General features: G+C 36.6%; 1 protein-coding gene across 2 annotated transcripts in view; it reads left to right on the forward strand.

Annotated features, from left to right (window-relative positions):
• Window positions 1-4,076: 4,076 nt before the first annotated feature.
• The window catches only part of NDFIP2 (Nedd4 family interacting protein 2), a 98,097-nt gene continuing 81,730 nt past the window's right edge, over window positions 4,077-20,443 (forward strand). Inside the window, exon 1 of one of the 2 annotated variants that reach the window (XM_074191879.1) lies at window positions 4,077-4,273. In XM_074191879.1, the coding sequence (XP_074047980.1) occupies window positions 4,232-4,273 (42 nt within the window). In that variant the 5' untranslated portion in view covers window positions 4,077-4,231. The remainder of the gene's footprint in view (window positions 4,274-20,443) is intronic. The other variant, XM_074191878.1, reaches the window with a different exon arrangement.

A 20,443-nucleotide genomic window follows, 5' to 3' on the forward strand; every position in this document is an offset into this window, starting at 1 on the left:
TGCAATCCAAGCTCCTTTCCCCTCTAAAATGTCATATTCCTGACCTGATCCTTTATTTATTTTTTAAATCAGGAATGGATTTATTGTTTTGGTGAGTATATAAACTGTATAAACTAAAGAAAGTAATGGTAAAAATGTTAATAATACATATTCAATTTAAAAGTATGTTGGGCATAGAGGCTATTCAAATAGCTAATTGTTAAACATTTTTGCCAGCACACACTTGCAGACAACCCAACGAGGCTGTAAACTATCGTTTACAGTTCAGAGTTTAAGAGCTTCTCTTTACTTAACTTGCCCCAAGTTAACTCTATAAGACTAAGTAACAGATAAATTCTTGTTTGAATTACTGGTCCAAGAAGTTTTGAAATGAACAACCTAGACCCATTCCTACCTCTGCTACCCAACTATTCCTCCCCAAAAGGAAAATCTGAGGGCAAACAGAGGGTATGAACAACTCAAGGTGTTCCATGACTATGCTCTCAGAGAAAAGACAGGCAGGTTAATAACAGCTATCTTTGCATTCCTTATGCAAAGGGAAACTTATCTTCATTAACTCGACCATGCCACAGCCTCATTTAAACATGTTCCCCCTTAATGCTCTTGAATACATCTTGATGCTCACCAATGCTAGAAACTAATTACATTTTATTTTTTTTGCAAGGCAATGGGGTTAAGTGGCTTGCCCAAGACCATACAGCTAGGTAATTATTAAGTGGCTGAGGTCGGATTTGAACTCAGGTACTCCTGACTCCCAGGCCGGTGCTCTATTCACTGCGCCTCCTAGCCGCCCCCACATTTTTTTTTTTATCTACAGAGAGTTTAGTGTAGTAATTTTGTCAGGGTAAAAGTTTATATAATCCACTCTTGGGACAGTACTTTTACAATATTCTTATGAGTAATTTTACCTGATTGATTCTTTTTTTTGGGGGGGTTTTTCAAGGCAATGGGGTTAAGTGGCTTGCCCAAGGCCACAGGCTAGGTAATTATTAAGTATCTGAGGTCGCATTTGAACCCAGGTACTCCTGACTCCAAGGCCATTCACTGCACCACCTAGCCACTTCTCTGATTGATTCTTTAATACAGGCTGATAAAACCTGCAGAATCTTGTCCGTTCCTAGTTATTTGAATTGTTTCTTTTTGGCAACTTGCAGCACTTTCTCCTTTAGCTGATCATTTTGGAATTTGGCTACAATGTTCCTTGGAGGAAGGCTGCTTTTCATCTTATATTTCTTTGAATGGAAATATTGTTTTTCTGAAGGGAATCTATTGAAGGATAAGAATGATCCTAGTTGGAGGGTGAAAATAATTGAGAATGGCTCTCTTTGGAGCAGCATAAAGAAATTATTTATCTGATCAGTAGGGAAGGAATCAGGAATTTAGGAAAATTAATATGGAGCTTTGTGATAGATTGTTACTATATTAGCATTGTTTTCTCCGTAAGTTCTATGAGAATGATAAGAAAGAAAAAATTTAAAAAGGAAAAATTTAAATAGCTGGATTCTTTGGGTTAGAAAATGTAAATATGAATCTTGAGAAGGAAGTATAAAATAGAACTAGTTATTCAAGTTAAATTCATAAAGACATTTTAGTTCAGTTGTTTGCTTATGCTTTACACACATCAAAATTCCTTTGCATTGTGGGGAATATTGTATGGTCCTTACCCTAATGGAATTTACAATCTTAAGAAGAAATTTGATTAAAATGAATATTTTGATTAGTGAACAAGATGGTAAAACTAAATGTTAAATTGCCTTTATGTTGAATCTCAATTAAGCTAGAAGTAGATATTTTCCACTAATTGAGTTTATTTTCTTGGTTATTTGAAGTTACCAAGTAATGGTAATTTTCAGAATGAAATGGTGAAAGTGAGTTCTTATTCCTGTAACAGCAGTGTAAATATTCATGAGGCAACATTTCTAAGATCTAAAAGAAATTAGGTTAAGGCCTTAAAGAAATGAATTTTGCTAAGCAACTTAAATGAATAAAATTTTAAAGGACAATTGTATTGATACTGCATTTCTTTCTGGCTACTGATACTCTTTGCCATTAGATGTACCACGGACTGCTGGAAGAGGTTGGAAATTTTGTGAACTGATTGGTTCAATAAAAATACACAAGAAAGTTATCATTGAATACATGACCTTCATTTGTCCATTTCCTCCTTAATTCTAGCTTTTCTGCCAATGCTAGAGATGATCTAAGTTATACAGGGATCATAATGTGCAGTCCATGAAAGCAGGAATCTATGTCTTCTTCCTCATTCTGATATTCAGTTTCTTCATCCAGCAAAAGGTGTTGGACTAGATAATTTTCATTTCTTATTGTTTTGGAGTAACAAATATTTTTGTTTTTTCCCCACATTCCTTTCTCTTCCTCAGGGAGCTGTCTCCTTCTTCATCCAACAAAAGGTGGTCTTAGATAATTTTCATTTCTTGGATTAACAAACATTTTTGTTTTTTCCCCCCACATTCTTTTCTCTCCCATTTCCCTACTGAAAAAGGAAACTTTTGTGACAAATATTCTGTCAAGGAAAACTGATTTCTATGTGAACCACGTCTAAAAGTTTATGTCTCTTTTTATATCATGAGCATATCATCCTCTCTGTCAGAAATTGACTTCCTGGAATTGTGCTTGTTTGTTTATTGTATTTGATCAGAGATTATATAATTTTAAAGGTGCCTTTTAGGTTTAAATTCCATTTCTAAGTTTGAGTGAAAGATTAAAAAAATACTATAGAACAATGCTTCCATGGGATTTCTACTCCTTCCTCTACAAAGTCTAATCTTTGACAGTATGAAGACATAATAAGCCCTATGTTGAGTTAATTAATAGTAAGATATAATTGTACTAATAACCAAGGACACTTTATTTTCATTTGGTAGCAATCCCCTTCTGGTCTGGCAATATTTGTCTTTTATGACATAAAGCTTATGACCTTAACTGCAGGTGGGATTCATAATTTTTGAGGGGAAGGAGTCTTTAAAGATATTTAGCTCTAGTCTTTCAATTTACAAATAAGGAAGCCAAGGCTAAGTTTAATATACTTTCCCTCAGTCACACAGATAGCAGAGTGAGAGATTTGAATCTAGGCCTTCAACCTTCTACGCATTTTACTGGTATGAGTAATCACTGATTTTGTGATTATTACAAATTTCGTAATACAAATTACAAAAATAAATAATAGAAAACCCTATTGGTTTGTAATAAACAATAGCTAACATGTATATAATCACTTTAGGATATAGAGAGCACTTTACATACATTTGATCCTTACAAAAACATTGTGTGGAAAAAGCTATTAGTATTCCCATTTTACAAATAAGAACACAGAGGCAAGTCAAGGATAGGTATCTCTTTCTATTAACTGAATTTTCATTTATCAGATAGTCAGGTCTATTTGGAAATATAATTGCTGAAATAATAACCACTTTTTCTGCAATAAATAATCAACCATCACTATAGGTGATGGGTAGCAGGGGACATTTATAATAGAGATAAAAAAACAAAAGAGCCTTTGAGCTCAGGGAGTTTACATACTGTCTTACCCCAACACATTAAAGAATAAACAGTGCTTTGAGCTCTTCTATATAGATCGGGGGTCCCCCAAGGGGGGAGGTCTTGAGTTGCACCAAGACTTTTGGGACACCTTTCCTCTTTTCTTCGGCTCCTCAGGACAACCCCGGGAGGGACAAGTAGCATAATGATCTAGATAAGAAAACAGAGGAAGCAGGGCAAATAAAATTGCCTTTTTTATTGTTTTTTTTTTTAAGTTAAAATTGGGGAAGGGGGGGAGCGGGAAATCGGGAGCGGCCCGAGATGTGGCAGAACTGAGGTTGGAGGGCGGGTGTGGGCGTGTGTGGGCACGGAAGGGGAGCGTCAGGTCTAGCCACGCCTGGTAAGAAGTTCCACTGTCCCGGCCACGGCCCACGCGACGGAAAAACCAGCTCCGCGTCAGCGCCTCCTCTCCTCCTGGGCCCCGGCTCGGCGGGGAGAGCAGCGTGCTGGGCCAGAGGAGGCGGCAGCGGCGCATGCGCGGGTGCGGCGGCGGCGCGTGCGCGCTAGCTCCGGCCGGCTCCCGAGGAGGACTGCGGCGCTGGGTCCTGACCACGGACAGCGCGGAGGTCTGGGCTGGGGCAGGAAGTGAGTGCAGCTCCGTCAGGCGGCGGCGGCGGCGGGTCCTCCCGCCCGCTCCTTTCCCAGCCCCGCAGCCTCCCGCAGACCTCCGGCCATGGATCTTCACAAGCCCATGACTGCTCGCCGCTACCAAGTGGTGAGTGGAGCCGGCCCCTGCGTCCCAGTGCGAGGGGAGCTGTCCCCCTCAGCCGGGGCCGCCCGGGCCGGGCCGGGCTCGGGGCTCGCGCCTCCCCCCCCCGCCCTGAACCCAGCCCCGAAGACTCGGGGAGCCCCGCGGAGGGGAGCTGCCGGGAAGGCTGGGTGGGGGCGGGCAGGTACGTGGGCGGCGGAAGCTGGGCGGGGTGCGGGAATGGAGCTGGCAGCTCGGGGGGCAGCCGGAGCCCGGCCCGGCCCGGCCCGGCCCCGCGGCGCACCTGCGAGCCTCAGTGCCCCGACCTGTGCAATGGGAGCCTGGACCCCCCGGGCCGGGCCGGGCCGCTGAGCCGCGGACCCCCCGGGGCTCTCAGCACACTTAACGTGGATTATGGACCTCAGTCAGCCTGCCTGGCATTACAAAGGGAAACATCGTAGCATTGTTTTCAAAATAGTTTTGTCCTAGAGGGGTCTCCGGACTTCTCCTCTAATAATGATTGCTGTAAACTTTCACTTAAGGCTCAGGGAAGAAAATCTCTTCTCCCCTCTCAATAATTTTCTTTGATATTTCCCCATCCCTTCCTTCTCCTTTTCCCTCCCTTATTTTTGTCATATGTTTTATACGTACATTTATGTCATTTGAACATGATATAGTGGAGCTGTTTCCGTCATAGAATTTAAGAGGTGAATTAATCTAAGAGTTTTCACTTCGAAATTTAATAAGGAACTCATGGTGTTGTTCCATAAACTTTCAAGAGGTTAAAAGTATTTTGATGGGCGTGCTGAAGCTGCATCACATATTCTATTGGTTTCTCTTTTGATGCTACAGTAAAGTGAATTGTTGCACCATTCCCAAATCCTTAATCTATGTGACATAGATCGTGGTTCTCAAATTTCACCTTTTCACATCTACTTTTGCTTCTTTAAGGATTACCCACTTTGTTTCATTCACCATTTATGGTTTTGCAGAGAACTGAATCTTCAAGTATGTCTAAATGCTTGTCTAATCATGTCTAAATGTCTAAATCAAAACGACTCATATTGTAATTGTTTTATTTTGTATAAAAATACTCTAAAAAACTTACCTGACCATTTAAGTTTTCAAAAATTTTAAAAATTCTTTTAACAATCCAAAAGGCCTTCCAAAATCCTATTAACTATTTTTTTTTTGTTTTTTGCTAGGCAATGGGATTAAGTGGTTTGCCCAAGGCCACACAGCTAGGCAATATTAAGTGTCTGAGGCTGGATTTGAATTCAGGTACTCTTGACTCCAGGGCCAGTGCTCCATCCACTATTACTATTTTCAAAACAGTTCTAGTACTGCTCTTGCTTTTTGAGGCCTTTCTATTTTTTTTAGGCTTTTTAAAAATTTTTAATTTTTTTTTTTTAGATTTGCAAGGCAATGGGGGTTAAGTGACTTGCCCAAGGCCACACAGCTAGGTAATTATTAAGTGTCTGATGCTGGATTTGAACTCAGGTACTCCTGACTCTAGGGATTGTCCTTCATTCCTTTTCTTTTCTTTCTTTTTTTTTTATTTTGCTAGGCAATGGGGTTAAGTGGCTTGCCCAAGGCCACACAGCTAGGTAATTATTAAGTGTCTGAGGCTGGATTTGAACTCAGGTACTCCTGACTCCAGGGCTGGTGCTCTATCCACTGCTCACCTAGCGGCCCCAGGGCCTTTTTATTTTGTTAGTAAACTTCATTAATTTTAGTATTATACTTAAAAAATTTATACATTTTACAGAAGCTAGCAAAAATATTCTTAAACAGATTAAAAGTTTCATTTTCTTCTCTTTTTGCCTTTTAAAATTTTTATGTCAATTCTTGGGAAAGTGGTTGATCTTCAGAGGAGGGACTTAATACACTAAAGAAATTAGAATTCTTTTGAAGCAGTGAATTAAATAAAAGTAGCAGTACATAAAGTTTGTGGTATGAGATAAGGCTTTTTGTTTCACTTTGGTCCTTTTTTTAAAAATCACCATTCTTTATAGATTCACATATAAGGAATCCTCATATTCAGGATATAATTCAAAACAATTTAAACCACTAACAGTAATTGCCTTCTAAGAACAATTTCTCATAATCCCTGCAATTAGTTATTAAAGTTCCTGAAACCAAAATATGGATTACAGACTTTGTATTTTATTTCTGGATTAACCACCCCCTTTTCCCCCAAATTATTTTGGAAATGTGAGGAAATCATTGTGTATTATAGTCTTCATAGTGGTTTTTCCCCCCCTTAAGCTGAAAAATTTTTACAGCCTCTACCAAAATGTAGAGAACTTCTTGTTATATTACTAGATACTTGTTTTGGAGGTTTTCCATTTACTTTCCATTTTTCCTTTCTTCTCAACATTCTGCAGTCTAATTTCTCACTTCATTTCAATGAAAATGTCATCCAAACTTACCAGTGATTTCTTAGTTGCCAAATATAATGGATTTTTCTCAATCTTTTTCCTCATTAACCAACCTCTGCAGTCTTGACACTAACAATCACCCTTTTATTTTACACTTCTCTCTCTCTACACTGCTTTATTCCTAGTTCTTTTCCTACCTTTCAAATCACCCTTCAATTTCATTTGATGCATCTTCTGCCAGGTAGTTCCTGTTAACCATGGGTGTTATCTTGAGTCCTCTGCTTTCTATAATCTATTTTATTTCCCTTGGTGATCTCATCAGCTCCAGTAGATTAATTATCATCCCTTTATCTGTATATTCAACTGTAAGCCTCTCTCTCCTCACCAATGGATTCAAACCTCAGATGGTTGTTAGACATCTTAAATTGGATGTCCCATAGACATCTTAAAACTCAACATGTCCAAAATAGAACTCAGTATTTTTCTCTCCCTACAGTAACCTCAAGCTCTCCCCTCTTCTGAATTCCCTTAGCTATGTTGAAAATGCCATGGTTGTCCTCTCTGTCACCTAGTTTTGCAAACCTGGTGTCATCCTGGACTCTTCACTTTTATTCTCTTGCCAAGTCCTATTTATTCTACTTTCAAAACGCATTTCACATAGGTTCCTTTCTTTTTGACACTGCCATACTTGAACCTGGGTTCCCCTTACCCTGAATTTTTCTGTAGTTTTCTGGGAAGGTTTGTCTATGCAAAAAACCATCCCTCCTCCTCCTCATTTTCTGTAAACTTCAGTGGCTCCCAGTTACCTCCAGGATCCAATATTAAAACCCTGTATTTGGTGTTTGATTGCCTCCTCATATCTTTTCAGTTTTCTTACACCTTAATCCCTTCCCCTACTCTCCCTCCAGTAACACTTTCATCTCCCAAGTTTGGGATAGAGAGATAGGCTACCTTACCTCTGTAATTCTCTCTCTCTCTCTCCTCGGTTCTATCTCTTGATTTCCTTCAAATTTCAACTAATATCCTACCTAACTTTTCTCAAAATCTATCCATCATTCTGGTTCCTTTCCTCTTTTGATTAGCCCCAACTTATCCTAGATATAGACATACATACATACATACACATATACATATATGTATGTTTTATATATATGTATATACTTTGTAATAGTTGTTTGCATGTTAGTTCCCCCATTAAACAATAGGCTTCTTGAGAAGAACTTTTTCTTTTTTTATCCTTTTTATCCTTTTGACTTAAAACTTAGCTCAGTGGCTGCCATAGTAGGTGCTTAATAAATACTTGTCAACCTACTGTGTCTTAATACTGAGGTTATCTTCCTCCTAACATTCTCCTTTGTGACTTCTCGATTTATAAAAAATGGTACCCCCCCATTTCCTTAATCTCTAGATTGAAACCTTAGAGTTCTATCTGAGTCTGCCTTTTTTCTCATTTCTCATAGCCACTCTATTTTGAAGTCCTCTTTGATACTGTGTCTCTTTTATCTTTTTTTTTCTCTCTCATTTTTTTTTAATTTTTCTACTTCAGCCACTCTAGTACCCATCTGAAAGATTGTAAATAACTTAACAGGTCTTCTGTTTTTTACTTCTCTTTCCTTAGGTTCATCCTTCTTATCAGTTTTTTTGAGTAGATCTGGTGTTCTTTTGTGCTCATTAATATTAAGTGACTCTTAAGGCCCCCCCACCCTAGCTTTACCATATTTTTTCAGCCTTATCTTATACCACAAACTTTATGACGCATTAGTGTAAACTTAGATGCCCATTTTCTTCAAAAAATGCTTTGAATTCCCCTCACCCCTATACACAGAATGTACTAAATGTGGACACATGCAAGTTTAAATGACAGCACTAGATTGCTTCAGATAGGTGCTTTAAAGGATGTAAAAGAATTCAGAAAAGAGGAGAGGAAAGCCCTTCAAGTCATAGGGTACATTGTGAAAAAAAGGCAATGAGGTGATAAGGAGCATGGAGTGTGTTCTTGGAAAAGAGAACAGACCTGTTTGACTAGAGCATAGAATTCATAAAGTGGAATAATATATATAGTTCAGTAATAACAGTTCAGGTTTACATCACTATTTAAGATTAAAACAATTCTTTTATTATTTTTCTCCCACTACTGCCCCCCCCCCCCTTCTTCCCTATTTGCCATTTAGCAAATTAAATTTAACTGAACTCCAAAAAAGCAGTGTGGCAAAACAAATTTCTGCATTTAGGTGAAAATGTTTCATATAGCATTTTAAATTGTCACCTTTTTGACAGGAGATGAATGGTGTTTTCATTCCTTTAGACTCATGGTCTATCATTGCATTGTTTTTTTTTTTCTATAGTGTTATTATTGCTATAAATTATTCTCCTTAGTTCTGCTTATTTCATCCTATATCACTTCATAGGACTGCCAGGTTTCCTCTAAACTGTCAATTTTGTCATTTCTATTGACCCAGAAAAATTCTATGATATTCCTATATCACAATTTGTTTAGTTATTTCCCAAAAGGAGGTTAGCCTCTTAGTTTTCATTTTTTGGCTCCCACAAACAAAACTGTTGTAAATATTTTTTAAAAAATAATTTTATTTATTTAAGGCAGTGGGGTTAAATAGCTTGCCCAAGGTCACACAACTAGGTAATTATTAAATGTCTGTCTGAGTCTGAATTTGAACTTAGGTCCTCCTGACTCCAGGACCTCTGCTCTATCCATTGCACCCACCTAGCTGCCCCTGTTGTAAATATTTTTCTAACTTATAGGTCCTTTTCCTCTTTTGATTTCTTTGATGATATTGGCCTAGTACTGTACAAGTACATGCTACTATTAGTATGAGACAGTACACCATAGAAATACAAATTAAGGATGATAAACCTCTTTTTTTCACTGTGTTAGTTAGGCCAAAGGGTATACTTTAGTACCTCTTTGGGCAAAGTTCCAAATTGTTTTCCAGAGTGACTGGACTAGTTCACAGCTATTACTAGTGCACCAGTGTGCCTGTTTTGTCAAAGTTCTTCCAACATTTGTCATTTTCTTCTTTTCTCATCTTTGCCAATCTAATAGTTGTGAGGTGAAACCTCAAAGTTGTTTTTAACTTGGTATTTCTCTCATTTGATTTAGTGCACTTAAAAATATGACATTGATAGTTTAAATTTCTTCCTTTGCAAATTTGTATTCTTTGATGCATTTGAATCTGTTATATGTAGACTTTTTTTTTTTTGCAAGGCAGTAGGATTAAGTGACTTGCCCAAAGTCGCACAGCTAGGTAATTATTAAGTGTTTGAGGTCGGCTTTGAAGTCAGGCCCTCCTGACTCCAGGACTGCTGCTCTATCCACTGCATCACCTAGCTGCCCCAGTATAGACTTTTAAAAGAGAAACTGGTTGCAATTTTTTTTCCCAATTAGTGCCACTTTTCAGTTTTAACTGTTTTATTTATTTATGCAAAACTTGAATTTTCCAGAATCAAAATTGGCGTTTTTATTTTTCTGATCCTATTATTTTTGTCATCAACTCTTCTTCTAGTCATAGATCTGGAAGTTAATTTCTTCCTTGTTTTAAGTTATCTAAGATGCAACCTTTTAAATTTAGGCCATGTAAACCATTTGAAGCTTATCTGGAATATGGTGTAAAGTGTTGGTCTTAAACCTAATTTCTGCCAGACTATTATTCAGTTTTTTTTTTGCCAAATGTGTACTTCCTTTATTAACTGGGGTCTTTGAGTTTATCAAATGCTGTTTCTCAATCTGTGGCACTGATCAGTTTACCCCTTTTTCGATAAATTACTATCAGATGATTTTAATGATTTTTTGTAAAACAGTTTGAGATCTGGTACTGATAAGGCCCTCTTCCTTCTCACTTTTCATCTCAACTTGAGATTTTTAACTTTTTTGTTCCTCTGCATGAATTTTATTATAATTTCTAGTTCTATAAAATAGTCTTTTGGTTGATTGGTACAGCAGGATTAATTAAATTATCTGGTACTTGCCCACTTTCAAACCTTTGTTCATGCTCTCCCCTAAATCTTGATATCTTTCTTGTCCTTATTTACTGATGGAGCTTTTTAAAATCAGCTTCCAGGTCCAATTTATATCCCACACCCTATAAGGGATTGGCACGGAATCTTGTTTTGGGGGCATGATGATAATTTTCTGAATTTAGTTTGAGGTTTGAGTCCAGGCTGAGTAATTTGTCTTGTGTAATAATCTGGCTAAGTACGGTGACAGATCACATTTTTTAGCCAGAGTAACTTTTGAAGACAGTCTGTCAAGTCAGAGTGTATGTGTATATATATGTGTATCTGTATATGTGTGTGTGTGGGTGTGTATGTGTGTGTTTGTTTATGTGTGTTTATGGTATATATATTAATGTACATTAATACACTGACAAAATTTTGCCTTCTTGGAGTATTGTAGGAGAAAAAATTAGAGTGATAGTTTATTCAGAAGGACATTTCTGTTAGTGTGTAGAGAGATAGGCAGTTAAAGCTAAGGGAAGTCATGATGAGTTACAAAATTAAATGTTATCAATAAAATGGTGTGCGTTGAAGCCATGCAGTGACTTCCCCGAAGGAAAGAATAGTGAAAGAATTTACAGAAAGTTGAAGACTTGAGAGATAATGTGGTGTTTCAGCTCATTGTACTTACCTCCATTACTAATTACTTTTGTAACCTAGGGCAGGTCATTTAGCCTGACTGGGCCTCAGTTTTCTCATCTCTTTCAATACTTATTACCAGACTATTCTGTTATGTTCATATACCATAATTTGATTAGCCATTTCCTCGTTGATCAGCTCCTCCTTTACTTTCATTATTTTGCCACAATAAAGAGGAGCTATTGTAATAATTTTTGTATACTTAGAACTTTCTCTTCATTCTTTAATCCTTTTGGGGTATTGTTTAACAGTAGGCAAAGGTTATGTCCATTTTAGTATTTTTTTTACATAGGTTCAAATTACTTTTTTCAGTATGACTGTATCATTTCACAGCTCCATTGACAGTGCATTTATGTGCCTCTTTTCCCATACCTCCTCCAAAATCTGTCATTTTCCTTTTCTGTCAGCTCTGTCAGTATGATGCGTGTGAGATCGGATCTCAGAATTGCTTTAGTTTGCATTTCTTGAATCATTAGTGATTTAGAGCATTGGCTAGTGTGTGGGGAATGAGAAATGTTGAAGGCTTGAGGAAAGAAGAGTCGTTTTGGAATAGTTTCTAGAGAGAGTGAGATAAAGACTCAATTTGGAAAAAATTAAAAGAGTGAAAACCCAGTTGAAATTGGATAATAAATTTATACTGTACCCAATTACTTTGGTTGTGTGACTGCTTTTTGTTCAACTGTATGTTGGTAGGAATGAATGACAACATATTAGAAGCATTACAGGGCTGAAGGTTTGGCAGGGATTTAGAGGACAAGGGTTGATCAAGACTGGAGTTAGGTTAACTAATAATAGTGTTTCATGAATATGTAGAAAATATGTATTGAAAGTAAGGTATGCAATTAGTATTATAAAAGAATCTCATGATTTGAGAAAGTAGTTTTTCTTAAAAGTCATTTTTCTGGGGCAGCTAGGTAGTGTGCAGTGGATAGAGTGCCGGTCCTGGAGTCAAGAGTACCTCAGTTCAAATTTGGCCTCAGACACTTAATAATTACCTAGCTGTGTGGTCTTGGGCAAGCCACTTAACCCCATTACCTTGCAAAAATCTAAAAAAAAAAAGTCATTTTTCTGTTTTACATACTCTGAACAATTTAAAATACTTCTTTAGTTCCTTAAATTTATTTTTCCTTCCAAACTTAGAATTTCATATTGCAGTCCATGATTGTCCCATAATTGTTGGCGTGTTTTTTTAAATAAAATGATAGTAATGCAAATTTGTCTGAAAGGAACACGTGTTTATAGACTTAAAGGTGAAATAATTTTACTACTAAGTACCTGACCCATTTTGGGGGGAGAGAGGAAATTTAAGAGAATTTTCCCCACCTCCATCTTCTCTTAGTTTAAGTACAATTCGATTTCCTGTATTATTAACAAATTTGCTACCAAGAGATAGGAATCATAGTTAGAAACTTTCTTATTGTTGAAGGTTCTGTTACTGTTAGCCTTTGAGTTGACATGACTAAGTGAGTCTAGAGTCTAGACTGAAGGAAATTCCATTTCACATATTTGTGATGTCATAACTAAAGTACAGAATTACATTTTACTGATATAAACAATTTCTAAGAAAAACATTTGCAACAGGGAGAATCAAGATCAGGATACTAGTCATACTGTATTATCATATTTAAGCTTCCAGTTTTTAATCAGGTGCTTTGACCTGATTTTTTTTTAACCTAATTGTTTTATGAAAGGATAGCCTTTTTGTATGGCATATATATTGTTTTCTTTTAAATGTTGATTACCATTTGTGCTTACTTTTTTTAAGGTTTTGAATTTTACATATTCCCTCCCCCCCTTCCTCCCCACAGAAGACAGTCTTTACATTGTCTTATGGCATATATTTTTGAGGGGAAATCTTTTAAACATTTTTATTTTCAGGACAATAGAAAGCACCTATTAAAGGGAAATTTTTTTGTTAGTGATTAGTGGTTTTAGTGGTAAGTCTTTAATTATTGCTAAACTAGCAATAATTAGAAGGGAGCCATCATTTTACAAACTATTTTCACATTACTAAATAAGCATAAAATTAACTAATGGCAAAATCACATTTTAAATATGTATATTGTGGTGATAACTGACATAGACAATTTTATCAAACATTGACTTTATAACATAATCCTTTTTTTTAGGGTTTTTTTTTTTTTTACAAGGCGATAGGGTTACCTGGCTTGCCCAAGGCCTCACAGCTAGGTAAGTATTAAGTGTCTGAGGTCAGATTTGAACCCAGGTACTTCTGACTCCAGGGCCCGTGCTCTATCCACTGTGCCACCTAGCTGCCCCTTTATAACATAATCTTGATTGTGATCTATATACAGTTGGTGCTCAATGAATAGTTTTAAAATAAGCACTTAATAAAGTGCCACAGAAGATTTTTTAAAATTGAACATGGTTATTAGAAAATTTGGAAAAATATAGAGTGTGCTTTTGTGTTAATGTTAAAGAAATAGGACTAAATTAAGAATGAAAATTTTTTGTTTAGATCAGTATTGATGAATAGCTTATTGTTTTTATGCTGTAACTAATTTTGGGTTATTTTACTGCCTGTGCATTTTAGGGTGTATTAGATTTAAAACTTTAGATAGGAAAACAGTTTATTTTCTTCCCTACAAAAGTCTGTTAGTCTTGATTGAGACAACAATATAATTTCAACATAGTAAACTTGTTGATCTGAAGTTATTTCTTAACTAGTACTAACAGGCCTTTAAGATACATTCTATATTATTTATGATAATGCTCCTGAGGGTAAGTACCCTGCATATTCTTGAAATAACAGCTAAATTAAAAAGAATACTTGGATTCTTTGTATGTGAATGTGATTATATAGTTATGTACAATATAAATAATTAGTCATTATATTAAATTAAAAATCACATTAAAATGAGTAATACATTTATGTTAACTTTTAATTATAAAAAATATCATTAAACAGGTATTACATTAAGTCATTTATCAGTGGGTATGGAGGGTTTATTCTCTCTCTCTCTCTCTACTAGTGAAGAAATTTCCCTGGTGAGATTACAGAAACATCGAAATAAGAATTTAGTTTTTGTTTTTTAGATAGTTTAAAGTGTTTATCCAATTCATTTTGGAAAATCAGTATTGAGAAAGTTTCTCCTCCATTCTCCCTCTCCCCTCTCTTTAAGTAATTCCCAATTTCTAGGTTGATTAGGGAAGGTAAGGAGATGTTATTTGACTGAGAGTTGTTTCCTCCCTATAATCCCCATTTGGAGTTTAGATTGTATTCCTTCATAGAAACACTATTAGAAAGGATGATTAGATTCTAGACTCTAGAGCCTCATTAGTAGTTGCAAAAGTAAGGGTTAGATAAAGTTTTGTGGTGGGGAACCAAACCACTTTTATTAACATTCTTTTCATCTGCCGGCCTGCCTTGTACTCCTCCCCATTCCCTTAGTGATTCTCCAGGCCTACTGTTTTGGGAAGCCATGCCTCACTTCTCTCCTCCTTCCCCACCCCCCAACAACCACTTCAACAGTTTTTCCAGTTTTCTTCCCTTTCCTGTTCAAGAACAAAGATCAAAATTCTCTCTATCATTGTTCCTGGAATGAAAGAGTTAATCCCTATATGTTTATAGCCTCAAAGGACCAAAGTGCCCGCCCATCCAGGACCACTCTCCTATTTCAGTTGCCTCTATTAGAATATATGGGTAGAGATTGTCTTTGCTTTTGTATAAGTTTGCCCAGGATTTGAAGGAGGTTGTTGTATCTGCATATTAAGATCCCTTCATTGATACATACAGTCTGACCCTGAGCACATTGCTCTGATATTTGCTCTTTAAACTCTAAGGTGCTGACCTGCACTGGTGGAAGGAACATTTCCCCTTTTAGGAGTACTCTATGGCAATAAAATCACAGGACTATACCCTAATTACCCCAGGGCTTAGTCCAGTGTTTGGCATAACCATAATAAATACTTAACAGGTACTTTAGCATTCATATTCATTCATTCCTCTCATAATCTAGGGTCTTGCTTATACTTTAAAGCCTGTTGTTGAAAGAACTTGTTTAATTAAATTATTGATTATGCTCATTTATTTAAATTTTAATTAATAAATCAAATCTGACCTTGGATTAATCAATTCTCATTTAAATAAGTACGTTCCTATTTTATAGTTTTCCTTTTTTGTTATGACTATATAAAGTCATATTTGTTATTTTGAAATAATTTCAAGGATTATAGGATCAAAGAAAAATGATGAGATTAGTAGTTTGGGTGAAAACTAAATTGTATGGGCATAAAAATTGTAGAAGCAGTATATATATAATGTCTGTCATAAGTCATTTTCAATTCAGGGATAATATATAGTTCATTGATTTGTTCTATTGCCTTGTTGGTTTTGGTACTTCCTTACACTAAAGTAAATTATAACTCCTTTATAACTTACTAGATAGTCTTTTGGAATTACTGTGATTAAATTATTCATAATTCTGCACTCAGTCTGGTGTTGATTTATTGGATTATACTCTGCTACAGAGCATCTACAGTTGTGTCATAGGTGGAAGGTAAAAGCGTCCTGATCACTGAAGAAGCTTTAGTTGATATTGGAGGGTAGGGTAGAGAAATCAGGAAATCTGTGCTACTTCAAAGGAGACACACGCAATGCCTCAGAATAGCAGATAGTTGTTTTTATTTATTTATTCATTTTTGAGGTTGTTGGGGTTAAGTGACTTGACCAGAGTCACATAGCTAGTAAGTGTCTGAGTACTGGATTTGAACCCATGTCCTCCTGACTCTAGGGTGGGTGCTCTATCCATTGTACCACCTAGCTGCCCCTTATAGTTGTTTGTTTTGTCCTTCATCCTTAGCTATGTCATCAGCCTCAGGATCAGGTAGGTGAATAGAAAGCACCAACCCTGAACTCTGGAGAATCTCAAATGCTCCTTCCTTCAAGATTTTGCAAGTGTATACTGATCTAATTTTCTTTGACTTTATTTAACATTCTATTATGTACTTATACTGAATTAGCACACACTATTTACTTAGTTGCATAAAAATGTAACTATTGTTATTGTTTTTATTTGTCTTTCCTTCTTGAAGAAGATCATGACATCAGGGAAGGAATGCCATGGCATTAAAGTGAATTGTGGACTTGAGGGATTGGTGCTAAGTCACCTTCTCTTTCTCCAACTTCACTTTCTCTGGAGCCACCAGAGTCCAGTGACCCAGTATGGATCAGGACAACGAGAGATGGCCCTGGATGAAGTGGGGGCCCCTGACCTTTTTAAGCTAAGGACTTTTCCAGGTCACTGTTTAGCTGAGGCATTGCCCATTTCAATGAATAAGACTAGGCAAGAGAGAGGTGAGGCAGAGAGGTCAGAAATAACATTTTACTTAGTCTGGGGGAAAAAAACTGATTGGGGGCAGGGAGGGAAGTGAAGCCCAAAGAGACAAAAAGACCCTTAGGATTTCTCAATGATTTAGACTGATAAGAAAGTAATGAAGCAAAGGATAACCTCTTTTGCAGAGCCCCTCCTCCAAATAAAAAAAAAAAAAACTCTGGGAGGGGAAGATTTAGGGTTTCTGGCCAAAACTGAAACAATTGCTATTTATATTCACTCAGCCACTCTAAGCCCAAAGACCTAAATAGGCTGAGGCCTATGGTTGGCCAATCTAGTAGAGCCAGAGTGTTTTTTGAACTCCAAGAAGGCCTAGTTAGAAAGGCTACTTAATTGTTTATCTTCAATGGACACTACAAACATTCTGGGTACTGGACCCACAATTAAGCAGGAGATTGTGCTGGATTGTTTTGGGAAAATTCCCTGAAACAATGACGCAACTTCTTCAATTTATTCTTCTAGTCTCTGAGGCTGGTAACCTTTGTATCAGTAAACATTTATTAAACCGCCTCTATGTTCTAGTCTCTGTGTAATGAAGTTTTGGAGATGCAAAAAGAGGCAAAAAACAAGTCCTTTCTTCAAGGAGCTTACAATCTAACAGGAGATAACATGTAAACAAATATATCCAAAGTAAGCTATCTATAGGATAAAGAGGAAATAATTAACAGAGGGAAGAAGTGGAAAAGAAGAGGTTGGGGAAGATTTCCTGGAGCAGGTGAAATTTTAGTTGATTCTTAAAGGAAACCAGAGAGATCATTAGGTGGCGCAGAGGAGAAAGAGCATTCCAGGCATGAAGGACAACCAGAGAGAATAACCAGAACTGCGGCATGGTCTGTTACATTCATGACACAGCCAAGAGACCAGTGTCACTGAATTGAGGGGTAGGTGTTGGGGAGTAAGGTATGAGAAGACCAGAAAGGTTGGAGGGGGCTATTTTATGTAGGACCGTGAATGCCAAATAGAACATTTTGTATTTGCTCCTGAAGGTAAAAGGAAGACCCAAGAATTTACTTAATAGGTTGGTGACATGATTGATTGTATCTGCATTTTAGAAAAATCACTTAAGTGCCTGTACTGAAGTTGTCTTTGAGTGGGGAGAGTCTTGAGGTAGTCAGACCTACCAGTAATCTATTACAATAACTTGAGCATGAGGCAGTGAGGACCTTTTCCCAGAGTATCAGAGTAAAGAAGGGGGTATATTTGAGAGAAGTCACAAAAGTGGAATCTACAGGCTTTGGCATCAGTTTGGAAGTGGGGGTTGAGAGATTAAGAGGAATTCAGGATAACTCCTAAGTTATGAGTCTTAGGGAGCTAGGAGAAGAATGTTTTCTGAAGTAACAGGGAAGGTAGGAGGAGATAGAGGGAGGATTTTGGGGAAAAATAATCAGTTCTGTTTTAGACATAATGAGTTTAAGATGTCTTGTGGACATTCAGTTCGAGATGTCTGAAAGGTAGTTGGAGATGTCAGAGTGGAGGTTAGTAGAGATAATGGGGCAGGAAAGGTAAATATTTGGGAATCATCAACGGAGAGATAGTATAAGTGAAGTAGTATAGAAGGAGAAGAGGCCCATTATATGTATTTTTTACATGTTGTGACCCATTAGCCAAGATCTACCAAGAACAGAGATAGTTGGATGATAGTATACAAGTCATAGTTTAGAGCTCAAAGAAATGTTAACTAATTAAGTTACAATTGAGAAAGCTGAGGTCCATAGAAATTAAATGACTTGCCCAAGATCATACATAGCCAGGATTCTAACCAAAACTTTTGGAGTCCACTGTACCATGAAATGTATTAATTTCTGCCATGACATTTTCTGGACTTTGACTCTATGGAGACACCTTTAAAATTAATGAGCATGTGCCAGCAGTATTTTGCTTGTTCATAGATGTTCAAGAAGAAACATACCCTAACCATTATAAGGAAATGTATACAAAAAATAAAACACACCCATCTTTCCCTCTGCTTTGCAACTCCCAACCCTGTTCTTTGTCCTCACCAAAATTTCAATCCCTTCACCCTTAGTTTAGTTTTTTATCAAGTCATCTTCTCTGCACTCTTAAACTATACCTAGAATTCTTTATTACCACATGCTGTTTTCCATCTTGTTCTGCTAATTTCTAGCTTAGAATACTCACATATTTTGCCTTCTTTGTTCCTTCCTATTCATGTGTTGCTGAATGCCACCAGAGAAAAATCTTAAACTGTGCTGACTGAGCCTGTTAGAAATTTGTTATATGATCTCAACTGGGCCCTCACTATTGCATGACAACCCTTTTATACCTAATCAACTAATTTTACCATTTACTACGGTACTTTTTCTAAACCTATTTATCTATCTTACTTCAAACAAGCTTCCCATTTCTTTAAACTGAGAATCTTTGCCTTATATTTCATTTTAAATAATTGAATCCATTTCATCTCATATCACTCAGATGCTTTCTGTCACTGTTTCCTTCTTTACTTCTATCTTACATGAAAAGATATCTCTTCTTGCCAAGGCAAATTCCTCTACATAGACAAGACCCCCATTTCATCCTCCCACTAAGTGCCTAACTTAACTTGCTTAATAAATGCTTGTTGTATTTTAACGTTTCCCCAAAAGATCCTGTAGAAGGTTGTTAGATGTGGGGGAGGGGGAAGGAAGAGGGAAGAAACTTACTTGTGTTTTCTGTATATGAAATTAAATTGTTTTTCAAAATGGCAAATATAAATAACATAGTTAATCATATTTTTTCTCATTGCTAAAATTTTATTTAAGATTTTTTTGCATCAATATTCATTAGGGTAATCATGATTTAAATTGAATTATATTTAAATTGAATTCAGTGGTTTGGAAAGTTACATCATGAAGGGAAAATTATTTTATAGGGTTTATGTTTCTACATTTGTCTGGGTTCTTTTTGCCACTAGATTTTTTTTTTTTTTTGCAAGACAATGGGATTGTGAGTTGCCCGAGGGTTATTTAAGTATCCTCCCGACTCCAGGGCCAGTGCTGTATCCACTGCGCCACATAGCTGCCCCTTGTCACTAAATTTTTCCAACTGGTTACAGTCTAAAGGAAATAAATTTTTTGTATGTGAATTATAACATTTTCAAAGAGCATTTTTCTCACCACAACCATTTCAGATAGGTGTAATTTCAATTATAGTGCAGAAAACTGAGACAAGAAATGATTTGCCTATGGTTTTATCTAATAAATTTTTGAGCCAGAATTTGACTTCAAGTAATTGTTTTTTTCAGTATTGTACAAATAGAAACCTTGAGTTGTAAGACCTTTATGGAAGTGATTTTTCAGTCCCTTTAGTTTTTCAGGAATAGAAACCAATAGTTATTCCCTTTTAAAGGAAGTGGTTCAGAGTGATTGCATGAATACTGTTTGACAATATTACCCATGCTAATGAAGATGTGGTATAACAGAAGAATACCTAGAGTACTAGGTCAAAAGACTGTGGTTTGAATCCTGGCTCCATTACTTACTTGAGACTTTGGGGGGAAATCACTTTTTCTCTTTTGGGTTCACTTCTTCCTTTTGTAAATTAAGGGAGTTGGATTAGATTATCTCCAGAATTTCTATTAACAGAAAGCCCTGAGACCACTTACCCATTATACCCTTACATAGTTGAGAGGGAAGTATGTTATAAACAGTAATTTTCAGTATATGAGCTACCAGTTATAGTTAATTCAACACTGGCAATGTATTTGGCACTGTGGTCTCTAGTAGTATATTTTATTTTATTTTATTTCATTCATTCATTCATTCATTTATTCACCCATTTATTTATTTATTCATTCATTCATTCATTCACTT

This window comes from Macrotis lagotis, chromosome 6 (assembly GCF_037893015.1).
Source record: "Macrotis lagotis isolate mMagLag1 chromosome 6, bilby.v1.9.chrom.fasta, whole genome shotgun sequence".
Taxonomy (NCBI): Eukaryota; Metazoa; Chordata; class Mammalia; order Peramelemorphia; family Peramelidae; genus Macrotis; species Macrotis lagotis.